The sequence below is a fragment of the Neolamprologus multifasciatus genome, chromosome 8 (genome assembly GCF_963576455.1).
Source record: "Neolamprologus multifasciatus chromosome 8, fNeoMul1.2, whole genome shotgun sequence".
Taxonomy (NCBI): Eukaryota; Metazoa; Chordata; class Actinopteri; order Cichliformes; family Cichlidae; genus Neolamprologus; species Neolamprologus multifasciatus.
The window spans coordinates 20,353,395-20,366,841 of record NC_140446.1 but is presented as its reverse complement, the minus strand read 5'-3'; the positions used below and the strand labels follow the sequence as shown (position 1 = coordinate 20,366,841).

Here is a 13,447-nt window from a genome sequence, read left to right as displayed (position 1 = left end):
AAAACTTAAAGGGATGAAATTACTGTTTAATAAAACAGTTCTTGCTCTTCATTGTCAACATCCGGTTTCACAATGGTTGCTGTTGGTTACAGCTTCACGTCAGAGTTTGGCTCATTTACCTTTGATTGGCCGAAGTCAAGGTGAAGAGGAGAATTCACAATCAGAAACCTGTGAGTCTGTTTGGGGGAAAAAATGTAACTTAAGTGTTTCTGAAAATGTAAAAATGAACATTTTCAGAGTTAAGTGTAATAAAGTGGTTTTAAATTTGTTTAAAATAAATTGTAGTACCATAATTACAGTACAATTTAGCACCACAGAAATGTACGGGTACAGAAATGTCCTCAAAGCATTGTTGGATTTTCTTTTGAGTGATTGATTGAGCTAAATTAGGAAAGGGTTTTCCAAGTTTTACTATTGTATGTTTACTGCTGAACCTGCTAACATGTTTTCAAACTGTTAATTGTTTATCTCCAGTGCCTATAGTTATTATTTAAAAGAGGCTAGTTAGTTAGCTAGCTAAGTTTATGATTGTGTGTCGCCTATTCATGTCTATGACAGTGTCATACTAACAGCCCCATCATGTAGCCTCCAATGACTGTAGCTTTAGGCTAACGCGAAGTCACCAAAATGTTAGCATGTCTTCTAAATAAGGTACACTTAAGGTTAATGTGTTGAGTCACTGCTTAAAACTTAAAACTGTCAAAAGTTGTCAATTAATTTCAGTGAGAACTACAATAATTTTTATTTTATTTTATTTTTTACCTTTATTTGACAGCTTTATTTGACAACATGTCATTGGTTCTGACATGTTACTAACACTCAGCTGTCATTACCCAGGTTGATACTTTACACTTATTTTACATTTCACAGTAACTGGTACAGGTGTCATGCCAAACATTAATCCTATGATTTTATGTGTGCGCGATTATTAGTTTTATTATTATTTGTCTAATATTTTTGTTATAATTCCAATTATTAATATAATTAATTAATTCTCCATCTAACACTGTAAACACTGTAATAGTTACACCCTTTTTGCACACTTTTCTACTCAGTAATATTCCTGTCAATATTCTTGATATTTATTTATTATCACCTCTGTCAATCCTTGATATTTATTATTGAGTGATTTTTATATATTGTGCTATTTCTTCAATTTGCAAATCTGCGACATATTGTATTGTTAAATAGTCTAGTCTGTTTCTGTTACTGTATTGGAGCAAATGTAACCCACATAATTTCTTTTGGGATTAATAAAGTATACTGGTTCTGATTTTGACTGATTAACATGTTTTGCAAGGATCCTTGCAAATAGCTGTGCGCTATTTTAACTACTCTGTATTCTACATTATAATCAATACAGATCCTTTTGGCCACTGGATTTCTGCTGCACCCTCGGCATTTTTTATAACTTTCTTCAAATACATTTCAAGACATTTTTAATGTCAATGGAAGTTTTTACCTGGATGATATATAAAAGTCACTTTGACAGAAACTGATTGCAGATATGTTTGAGAGCAACAGTTTCTGAAATACTCAGACCAGCTCCTGTCAACAATTAGCCACATTCAAAACCACTTAAATCCCCTTTGTTCTCTATTATGATAATCAGTTTAAATTCCCACTGTTATTCTTGACCATGCTTGCATTAATAAATCCACTGAGTTGCTGCCATGTGATTGTCTGATTAAGTATTTGACTTAAGGAGCAGTCAAACAGGTGTAATGAAATGTATCCAAACATTTAACAGAAAAAATAGATATAAAGCCATCTCTATTAGTGTGGGACTACTTAACTTTTTTATGGAAGAAAACACCTCGCCATGCTCTTCATACTCTGAAAAATTATGCAGCAAGTTGTTTCTCCAAATAGATCTGTATATCATGGTTTTCTTTACCCCTTTTTCCTGACCACTCTCAGATGCGGTTCTGGTTTCATTATGCATGAAATCCATGAGAGATGTAGAGGCGTCGTTGTAGAGGAGCAGCTTCCCTTCCCAGAGGTGGCGCCTGTGTGCTTCAGACTAAAGCAGACGAGTAGACCCCGCAAATGGTTCCTCAAAATAGTCTCTGGCCCATATCCTTTCTGTACTGAATAAAGTAAGAATGTCATTAACTCAATTTCAAACCTTTTTATCTATTTTTATGGGTTTTTTCTCTTGTATACCACTCAATATGTCCACGTAAAATACTTTTAGTATGAAAGCTTCATCTGTTGTTGATGAATTTTATGAATGTGTTTAGACCTTAACCTCTTCTTCTTCTACATGGTTGGATTATTTGTCCATACTGGTGGTCCTGCTCAGCTGCGTGAATGATGGCATGTACCAGCCTTGTGTAGAGGTGGAGGAGGAGAGCTTCACCCGAGAGGTTGTTATAATGAGCTGAGCGTCAGAAGAAGAGACTAGCAGACTAGAAGTGTTTACTAGAGACCTGCTTATGTTTTAGTCCAATGCTTATCTCTGTGCAGAAGAAATTATGCATCTTCATCTTCATCATCTTTGGTTGGCGGTTCTAGTTCTGTAGAAAAAAAATTAAATTTTGGGAATCATGAATATTTTGCTAATATTTCTACAGCTGAACTTCAAATCATAGCAATTTAGATGAAGATGGCACAACAGGCACAACAGAAAGTATACAAATGTGCAACACGTGAACTGTCCCTTTAAAGACTAATGATAAGCTGTAGTTTATAACACACTTTGTAAACTCTCTCATTTGTTAGTACCATAATGTGCTAGCGTAATCTTGATTCTTGGCTTCACGATGTCCTCGTTGAAAAATCCCAAAGTGCTTTGTCAAGGACAGGTTTTAAGTTTAAAATGTGAGTTTTTTGTACCATATATGATACTAACAGTGGTAGTCCTACACTTAATATTTCAATTCTGCGGCTTCTTTTTAAATGTTCTTCTTTAAAAACTGACAGGATTACTAACATTTAAAGGATTTGTTGGTTTGTCTTATTTGTGGCCAAAAACAGATTTAACATAGAAAGAGAGAATTTTGAATGACAAACATGTATTTCATTTTCACCTATTTCTGTTGAATGACTTTAATTAAAATGGTTATCTCTTTTTTCTTAACCTGACATAAGTCAGCATTAACTTTGTCAGAACAGTCACTTAACAATATGTCATCTTAAAGAGGAGGTAACTTATTGCAATAAGTCAAATTAAACAGTAAAATCTTGTAGGAATGGATCAGAGCCCATAGCCAGACCCCAAGACCCCCTTAAAAGCTCAGATGCAGCATCTGGATATAGTATGTTATATCTGTGCTACTGTTACCAGTGATTGTATGTTAACAGTATGCCTTGCCTTGTTTTGATATTTGATATGATGATGTTTTTCGTTCTCTGTATACAGATTTTGGGTTCTCTCGTCTTTCTTTACTTCATCATGGAAATGCTCATTAAGACAATAGCCCTGGGATTCATCGGCCATAAAGGAAGCTACCTGAGCAGCCACTGGAACAAGTTTGACCTTTTCATCATCTTTGCAGAGTTAGTATCCATGTGTCTATGTGTCTCTAGAATTTCGTTTCAGTTTAAAAACCTTTGCAGGGCAACTCCAAAAAGATTTACATTATTGGAAGGCACACTTATTTTTATGAATGAAAGAAAGTAAAGCTCATCTTCTTGTTTGTGTCTGTAACTGCCCCCTCAGGCTAATGGATTATACGTTTAGATTCTTTAATCTCCACGTAGAAGCATCTCATGCCATCAAGCCAGTGAGACTAATCAGCCGAGTACCAAGTAAGTTGATATTTACAGAGTTTGAAGAGAACAGAGGCCTGATGATTGTCATTATTTAGATTAGTATGGTTATTTTGAATGTACACTACATTGTTTAGACTGGAGGGCTAAACAAGGAGAGTTTTAAAAGGCAGGCGAGCATGTGGCATGGTCATCCAAGTTTGTGAATTTGATAACTCAAGTACAAAGTGATGTATGAGTTTCAGTACATCACCTATGATATCATAGATGTATTTACTAAAAATCTTGGACTAATTCAAATCTCAGTGACCTCGACCTCAAGCTCAAGTTTTCTGAAAATCTTGTGATTGGGATAATTCGAGAATAAGGTAACGTAGGATTTTGTAATTGAATCCCTAGGTGTGTCTACTGGGAGGTTGAGGGGTAGCAGCGTTTTTTCTTTGTTAAAATCAAATTTAGTTTAAAATGTTGAAGCACTCCAGTTAAACAACAGTAACAAAGAATTTTGCTCCACAGGTTGTTTATTTGTAACTGAATACTGTGAATAAAGGTATTTGCTAATTTATATGTGATTATAAAGGGGAAATGTAATATTTCATCACTGCATTGTAACCATTGTGACAAATCTCCCTGAAGTATACAACGTCAATAAAATATCTTTTAAATATTTAAGATTTCACAGTAAGTAATGTAAGTAATTAAATTCTGAGACATTCGTGACATTTTTCGTGGAATCTTTTCAAAACACAAACTGTAATAAGAAATTAGTGAAATTTGTCACTTTCGGATTTATTTCTCCAGGATATTTGGTTGATTTTCTGTCTCTCTCCAGTAAAATGAAATAACCGTAAGACCACAGAGAGCAAACTTACCATTTCAGGAGGGGATCAAATAATTATTTCCCCCAGTGTACGGATTCGTTGTGTGGTCATCGTCGAGCATATGGAATGCAGTAATTGAGTTTCTGTTAAGCTTTTTACTATGATCTATACAATTACACAGTACCTGCTGAATCCAAGGAGAAGGGTTTTAGTCCAGACTTACAAAACAAATTAAAGTTTTCAGAGAGAGTTTAACTATTATTCATGTAAGCTACCATTTTCTTGCTCATTCGTGTAGGTATGCGGATATTGGTGACAATACTCCTTGAAACGGCCCCCATGCTTGGTAATGTTCTCATCCTCTACGCGTTTGTCATCCACATCTTCGGAATCATTGGAGTTCAGATGTGGGCGGGGAAGTTGCGCAACCGCTGCTTCCTGGGCGAGGACATCCTGACGTATGTAAACTGCTTCATCTGCTCTTCTAAGACTTTCATGTTTTTTCTTTTCTCTCTGGGCAGCACAAGCTTCAAACAAACTTTAACCAATTAATTAATCCAACTCTCTGCCTATAGCAAATAATGTCTGTAAGTATTACATTTATCAAATGCCTTCCATCCATTTTCTACTGCCTGTCGGGGGCAAGGTCGTGGGTGCAACAGCCTAAGCATAAAACCCAAACCTCCCACACCCCAGCTTATCCAGTGGAACACCGTCTGACAGATGTAATCTCTCCAGTTTGTTTTGGGTCTATCCCGGGACCTCCTCCCGGTGTAGTGTTTGGAAAAATATACTTCTAAAAGGACTTTTATTGCACCATGTTCATTCACTCATGATCTGCTGTAACATGAATCAAATGGCTGAATTGCCACCTCAGCATGCAGTCAAGTTCTATAGTTTATGGAGTTTGTTCTACCTGTTCTGTCTTTGGGTTTTCTCTGCTGCTCCGGCTTCCTCAAACAGTCAAACATACACGTGCATGTTTGGTTCGTTTGTGGTGCTAAAGTGGCTGTACATGGGAGGTAGATAAATGCACTTTTTACTTTTTCACACAGGCCCAGGTAGGTTTGGATAACTTTCACTTTAATAAGTTCACTCCTCATTTAAAACTGTGTTCTTTATTTACTGTGGTCATTTTTGTCTAATAGTAAGTGTAACAAATATGCAAAAAATGAACAAATCGGGAAGGGGCATACATTTTCATGGCATTGCAAAAACCCTACAATATTAGACAAAAAACCTCAACATCTGACATGAGCAAGTACCAGGTGACTGTGGGACAGAAAAAAAACATTCTTACAGAAAGAAACATCTGGCAGAGCCAGGCTCAGGGAGGGGTTGCCATATACAGCAGCTTCTCATACATACAACACTGAAATAATTGACTATATTTAAATGATTGTTTTACATAATATGTGCACATTGTTATCTGTTTCTATCTAGAATGTATAACGTGTCCCTGAGTCCATACTTTGTGCCCATCTTTGGTGGACAGTCCTCGTTCATCTGTTCACCTGACAACAAGGGTGGAGGACGCTTTTGCAGTGATGTGCCGCCCTATCAGGAGCATGGCAAAATCTGCACACTGGCAGCAGACGAGCCGATCCAAGCCGGCCAATGTGTAAACTGGAACGTGTACTACAATGTATGCCGTGCTGGGGACAACAACCCTGAATTGGGAGTTATTAACTTTGATAACATCGTCTATGCCTGGATAACCATTTTCCAGGTAAGAAATTGTTGATATGCACAGAAAAACATCTGGATTATGTCGACCTCTGTATGGCAGTTCACTCAAAGATTCAAAATTCATAAAACAAATGCATTTTCTTTGGCATGTAGTGCAGTTTATCTGTTCATCTGCCTGCTGTTTTGCCATCTGTAATGTAGAGGGATAGTATTTATGTCTCTCTGCTCCCAGGTTGTGACACTTGAAGGATGGACCAATATCATGCATTATGTTATGGACTCTTGTTCCTTCTGGAGTTTTGTGTTTTTCATACTTGTCACTATTGTAAGTACCCACACCTGTTAAATCATTTTCATTATGTATTCAATAACAAGTATTGACGTGCCCGTCTGGAAACCAAAACCACTAAATCAGACATCAACCCTTCATAGTTGGTTGTGCAATTTCCCCAGAAACTCTATAGCTTATTCTTCATCTCCTCAACTAGATTGGCTCCTTTATCATAATGAACGTGTGTACGGTCATCATTGCAACCCAGTTCTCGGAGAACTTTGCAAGAGTCACAACAGAGCAGCATGCTGGTCCTCTGTCTTTTAAAAATCTCTTCAGGAAGTTTGTTTCCTTCCTGAAGATGATGACCACCAGGTAAGAAAAGTACTGTGGCTTTAAAATCTAGACTTTGTTGTGTTTGAGGTCAGATTTGTAGTTTACAGGGTGTAAAAGTATGTAAGACTGTGTCAGGTATGTAGTTTTAAAAGTATTGCTCATTTCAGGCTAGGTAAAAAAAAAAAGTTGAGCTTTCTTTACAAATGGAAGTAAAAAGAAGAAATATTTTAAAAAAAAGAATACAGAAAGTACTAGACATAGGTCACAGCTTAGGTCAATGAGGTCCTTTTGTTAGCTATGAACAATTTTTCACGTGCTGTGTGTTTACATCATAACAGGGTGCATCCCATCAAGAGCTCAACACATGTCAAACCCACACTGGTAAGACCAGTTTGCAACTGGGTGCAGTAACATCAGTCATAATAGCTGTTTGTGATTCGCCTAACCAACTGTCTCATCTTCCAGCATCAGGTCTGGATCCGTTTCAAGGAAAAGTTTAACATTCTTATCAACACTAAACTCTTTAAGCGAATCATCATTATGGCTATTTTCATCACTATTGTTACCATGGCGATAGAGCACTACAACCAGGTGAGACATGTTTGCGATTATTTATTACATCAATTTGATCTCAGTGATATAAGAAGCTTGCGCTAACTGTTAGATTAAGAGTAAGAAGAGATAAGAGGCTTCATTAAAAAAAATCCATATTTACTTTTGCATCTAATGATGACTCTTCCCTTACGTTCATGCATTTAAATGATTCTTATTTCTCTTGTCTGTGTGTGATTCTGTTTTCTTATTTATTTCCATTTTCTCCTCCTGCAGCCTCAGGAGTTGACGCGAGTATTAATTGTCAGTAACATAATTATTACCATTATATTTGTGGTGGAGATGATAATAAAGTTGATCGCCCTCTCGTGGATGTACTTTGCGGACCTTGACAACATCTTCAACTTTGTGGTTGTTCTCACCAGGTATAAACCTTTATCCTTTGACTTTGAAACTTTGCTTATTGTTTTATTGCGTCACATTCACAAACATTTCTTTGTTTCTTTAGGGGTTTCTCAAGTTTAAATAAATGTAACTTTATTCTCGCTCTTCTTACTTTTGTCATTTTTATTTTTCATATAAATATTTCTGAAGCCACATCCTAGTGTTTGTATCATGTTAGATGTATTTCCAACCGGTCAGACTAATGATATCAGTATAATAAAACATGATCTCAGCATACGGTTATTAGTCATTGTGGACAAAGTGGTCTGACAGAGCTGCACGTTAACGTGTTTGTTTGTGGTTTTCAGTTTATGGGAATTAGGCTCCAAAGCTGATGGCAAGCTGTCAGTTGTTCGAGCATTTCATGTGCTGCGCTTCGTGAGGGTGTTTCACTTCCTCCCGTACCTGAAGAGGCAACTGCTGGTCCTGAAGAGGACGATTGGAGTGGCATCCATTCTGTGCTGGTTAATGCTGTTTGTCATTTTCATTTTTAGGTATGTATCCACACACCAAGAGTGTCGGTGTACACATTTGTGAGCTCTAAGATGTTATATTCATAGACTGTATATAAACGATAGACGTTGTTTACTGGACTGAAAAGTAAAGCCAATATCAAAGTTCCTTTAAATTACATTCTGCCTAACAGCCACCAGGGGGTGACTCCTCCAGCTTCAAGGTTTTTTGGAAGTTTATGGGTCTGTGAGTGAGCCTGCTCGCATTAGTAAATAATCTCCTGATATAGACATTATTTAAAATTCTTAATACATTGTGGTGCTAATTTTATAAATTATGAAAAGTAAAAGTTATTATGAAAATGATGGGGAAAAATGATTTTAAAGCATTGATACTTTGCGCCTGCCAAGTGATTTACATATGAGCATGCAGTGTCCTTCACTCCAAAGTCAGAGCTACTAGTTACAATTTAAAAAAACCTTGATGAATAAATAAATATATTTAAAAATTTGCACAAGTTGAGGCTTCAAAATGACTGTATGCTTCTTTAAATACAGTTTCTGATTTAGTTGTTATATTTTCTGTCACCCTTCAGATGCCATATTTACATACATGTGATTCTCACTGCAGCTTGCTGTTTGTTTGCAGCATTGTGGGCATGCACCTATTTGGATGCAAATTTCACTTCAGGTCAATATATAATGAAACCGTTGATGATCGAAAAAACTTTGACAGCCTGCTGTGGTCCATGGTCACTGTGTTCCAGGTGAGGTTTTGTCTTTGGGATGTGTGTTGTTTCATTGTCATGTACACTCAATGGGCACTTTATTAGGAACATGTGTCACCATCAATAGAAAACCTCCGGGATGTGGGGGATCAGGAGATTTACATCGTTGATGTGCAGCTGAAATGTTTCCACCACCTTGTTGATTGTTCTTTTTCCCTCACCTCACGTTCAACTGGTTGCAGCAGATAGCTGCCCCCTCTAAGCCCGGTTCTGGTGGAGGTTTCTTCCTGTCTAAAGGAGGTTTTTCCTCTCCGCTCTAGTCAAGTGCTTGCTTTCAGGGAGGGCCATCTGATTGATGAGGTTTCTTATTGTAGGGTCTATGTTACAGAGTCAACTGTTGTTGTGATTTGGTGCTATATTAAAAAAACCTGAATATTTGCCATGAAGTAAAAGCAAAAGGGAGTTCAACCTGGTACTAACAATATGTACATAATAAAGTGTCTAGTGAGTGTATGGCCGGAGTCTTTATGCATGGAAAATGATGTGCTATGTGTTAATAGATAATCTTTTATTATACTACATATTAGAGCTGGGCGATATAAGATTTTTTCATATCACGATATGTTTTTTTCATTTCAGGCGATAACGATATATATCACGATATAAGCCAAATAACTATATTTGTAATATTTAAATGTGCTGTTGCTCACAAGTAAAATGTGAAATAATCAGCAGCTTGTTTTGATTTAAATATTTATTTCCCATAATAAGTTCAACAGGGTAGATGTACTTAAGGAACATGAGACCTTTTCAGATAAATAAAGGCAAATATTGCAAACTACACAAAAGGCAGCTGCTAAAGCGTTTAAGTTTCAAAATAGAACAAACAAAACAGACTAAATTATCAATTCCACTTAGAAACAAAATATTAATTCTAAAAATAAATCTTAGTTTGTTTTACAGAAGAACAGACAAAATTCACTAACTTTTGTCAATATCAAATAAACTGAGAACTAAAAGGAAATTCTCAATCTCTCCTTGTTGTATAGCTTAGCTTTTCAAACAGTTTTAACAGTTACTTTAGTCTGACAAAAGCCGAATGACGAATTAGCGCTTCCAGTCAGAAAGCGATTTATTGTATTTCCAGATTTGCTTTCGGCACAATTTACAGTGCGCGCTACTCTGTTTGTCAGACTTGAAATAGCCGAAATACCTTCACACTACGGAACTTCTGTGGCTCTTCCGTTCGACAATCTCATCATCTGTTTTCTCTTCGGTAACCTTCGGTCACGCTCTCGGTTGATTTTTCTCTAGTCGGCACACTCATTTCCTCCATTACCCGGGCGGCACGGCGGCTGGCTGCTTCCCAAACAAATACACATGTGCGGCTTGGCACTTGTGCTGTACGTAACAAGTCACCTGACGTGACGCTGCGGCTGTGATTGGTTCGGTTCTGCGCTACTTAATTTGGATTGGTTGTTCTTTTTTTTTTTTTAAGAGGACAAGAGAGATGAGGTCTGTCGCAATAGTTTAACTTTTCTATCGAGAAAAAGTTATTTCGCAATAGGTATCGTTATCGTTCTATCGCCCAGCTCTACTACATATTATCAAAGAACTTCTAAATATTCAAGAACATAGAAAACTCAATGAAAATGAGGCTGTAGTGTAGGATGTGGGGGAATGTCATCAATGTCATTGATGTACAGCTGACAAATCTGCAGCAACTATGTGATAATAATGGATTGCATTTATATAGCGCTTTTCTAGGCAACGAAAGTGCTTTACAATTCCACTATTCATTCACTCTCACTGGTGCAGGCAAACCAGAGTTGTAGCCACAGCTGCCCTGAGGCAGACAGACAGAAGCGAGGCTGCCATATCGGCCCCTCTGGCCATGTGATGCTGTCATGTCAATATGGACCAAAATCTCCAAGCTGTGTTTCTAGCACCTTGTTGAATCTGTGCCACAAAGAATGAAAGCTTTGTTAATCTATCTAGATTCTGACTCAGGACGACTGGAACGTGGTGCTTTATAATGCCGTGGCTGCCAGCTCCCCGTGGGCAGCCATCTACTTTATTGCCATCATTGTGTTTGGAAAAATTGTTCTTCTTAATGTACTGGTGGGCATAGGGGTTGACAGCTTCCAGGCCAGGGTAAGAACTGTTTCAGTTTTCTTGAGTTTAATGTTAAGTTACAATAACATTAAAGGTGTGTGTGTGTGCACACACACCGCTGCCGATCTCTGTTTCCTGATGTACCTTCTGACAGCCCAGTGAAAACATTCATCAAGACTCCTCTCGCTGTCCCAGCTTGGCATGTGAGGCAGAAAGCTCCCTTGAGGAGGTACTGAGAAGGCTTTTAATTTGACTTTGCTATTTGCTGATTTATAAATCCAGCAACTGGCTGAAGGTGCCTTTGTTCAAACATTCAAACTGCCACTCATCTTTGCTCATGTTATTCCAGGGCCCCAGAACAGTCACAGGAGAATATTCTGTTCCTGCCACTGAGCCCAGCAGATCCAATGGGAGTGCCTCAGCCTCTGAGATTCCCTCCACACAGACAACAAACAACAGTTTCACTGTAAGTATAAAAATGATTGTTTTTAAGGTCTAGTTTGGCTTTTTTTCAGTATTTTATTTATGCTTTGGATAAAGAGGAGTGACCGATGTGTGACCGTTGACTCCTGCAGAGATTTTTGAATAGGATTCAGAAAGTGCTGCTGTGGTGCCAACAGCATAAAGACTGGTCATTGTACATGCTGTCTCCACAGAACAGGTAAGTGATTCACACACAACAAGGGACACACACTTCATACTTAGTTTCATGAGATTTTTTCGTCTTTACTTTATTACGTTTGACTGGACAGAGCTCCACTGACTTTTACGTTTTTACTAACTGAGATTTCCTTAACACTGAAGCTCATTCAGGTCCATTAAACTAGTTAATAGTTACTCAGAACTTAGAAAGACTTTTCCTGTGCGGCTCCACACATCTGTAATTTACTTGGATACAAATCAACAGTCATTTCAATTGTATTTAATCCGCCATCACTGCTCTGGCAACCAGTCCTATCTGTTGCTGGCATTAACCCTCTGGAGTCACCGAACACGGCAGCACATTCAGATCATTCACATGTTAATGGCACTTTGATGCAAATAAGTCCTACACCATGAAAATAGATTGAAGCTAATAAAATAACCATGCTTACAGTATGATGAAAGTGGCCTCAGAGGGCTAACAGCAGCATGTTTAGCTGGATAGACAAAGTCCTAATGACGGCACCTGAATAGTGTATTTACTGTCCTTGTCCTATTTGTTATGAACTGCACAGGTTCTCCCTGATTTCCTTGACCTTGTAAGACAAATCAACATTTTATAGAAATAAAGGTAAAAGTATAAAATTCTACACTTCTGAGGACCAACTGGATTCAAACATATACATATTTTACCTGTATAATCCATGAAAGGTGAATTTGTGCATACACATACCTAAGTTTAAAATTAGTTATCTAAAATATTCAAATTGTTTTACAGAACAGTGAGAGGAATCCTCGGGACATTTCATCCCTCATGTTTTTCTGACCTTAATTGTGTTTGTTTCGTTCTTAAACGACTCTGGCGACTGTAATTAATGTGTCGGGGTTTTTTTTAGGTTGCGTAGATTTTGCCAGCGTTTGATGTCTCACAAGGTGTTTGACCATGTGATTTTCTTCTTCATTCTGCTGAACTGTGTCACCATTGCTATGGAGAGGCCCAGCATAAACCCTAAAAGCATGGTGAGACCCACATCTGGAGCAGTTACAGATATACTCAGAGAAGCACCAATGTATAGACACATTTCAGATGTGGCATCTGTGTGGAGTTACATGCTGCCAAGCTGGGTGATGAACACTTCAAGCCTCTGTGCAGTCCTGTAAAAAAAACATAAAAAGATTTAGCCTGTAGAGTCTGAGGTGTAGCTCTTGGATTATTTGCAAGTCTTTGAGTCTTGCACGGTGTGACTTTGGGGCGAACTTGCTCCTGAGAAGATTGTGGCATTGTGTTAACACTCACTCGAACTCCCCAGACCAGCAAACGGACAATCCTTTTGCTTCTGTAGAGGTTTTCACACTTGCACGTAATGTGTGAAACTTCTTTAGTATACCTAATGAAGTGTCAAGTGAGCGCATGTTTCTAAAAGAAAACATGTGTAGGTTACAAGTGAATGTCGCTCTGCTCTAAAGGAACGCTTGATCCTGAATGCATCCTGTTCTGTTTTTACTGCCGTCTTCCTGATCGAGATGGTTATTAAGGTAAACACCAGATTTGCTTTTATTTTTTTTTTTCAAAATAACGTTCTTCAGTTTTGATCAAAGATTTTCAACCTCAGATTATGAGTACTTTCAGCTGTGGGAATCAGGGATGTTTTGAATTTATACTGCTGATTTATTGCTTTAACA

At 37.7% G+C, this 13,447-nt stretch overlaps 1 protein-coding gene across 8 annotated transcripts in view; it reads left to right on the top strand.

Moving 5' to 3' along the window:
• The first annotated feature begins 24 nt into the window (after nt 1-24).
• LOC146513021 (voltage-dependent T-type calcium channel subunit alpha-1I-like) overlaps nt 25-13,447 on the top strand; it is a 20,031-nt gene continuing 6,608 nt past the window's right edge. For 2 of the 8 annotated variants that reach the window (XR_014875576.1, XM_085169436.1), the window contains exons 1-18: nt 2,165-2,369; nt 3,365-3,501; nt 3,665-3,753; nt 4,834-4,993; nt 5,979-6,264; nt 6,457-6,549; nt 6,713-6,870; nt 7,170-7,212; nt 7,297-7,422; nt 7,660-7,808; nt 8,136-8,321; nt 8,929-9,046; nt 11,006-11,161; nt 11,277-11,351; nt 11,472-11,588; nt 11,698-11,783; nt 12,661-12,784; nt 13,232-13,300. Coding sequence is in view for 7 of the 8 variants with exons in the window: in XM_085169436.1 (XP_085025562.1) it covers nt 2,322-2,369; nt 3,365-3,501; nt 3,665-3,753; nt 4,834-4,993; nt 5,979-6,264; nt 6,457-6,549; nt 6,713-6,870; nt 7,170-7,212; nt 7,297-7,422; nt 7,660-7,808; nt 8,136-8,321; nt 8,929-9,046; nt 11,006-11,161; nt 11,277-11,351; nt 11,472-11,588; nt 11,698-11,783; nt 12,661-12,784; nt 13,232-13,300 (2,220 nt within the window). In the remaining variant the exon portion in view is untranslated. Of the gene's footprint in view, nt 171-1,920; nt 2,100-2,163; nt 2,370-3,364; nt 3,502-3,664; nt 3,754-4,833; nt 4,994-5,978; nt 6,265-6,456; nt 6,550-6,712; nt 6,871-7,169; nt 7,213-7,296; nt 7,423-7,659; nt 7,809-8,135; nt 8,322-8,928; nt 9,047-11,005; nt 11,162-11,276; nt 11,352-11,471; nt 11,589-11,697; nt 11,784-12,660; nt 12,785-13,231; nt 13,301-13,447 lie in introns of those variants that run through there. The other 6 variants (XM_085169440.1, XM_085169435.1, XM_085169437.1 and 3 more) reach the window with 6 other exon arrangements.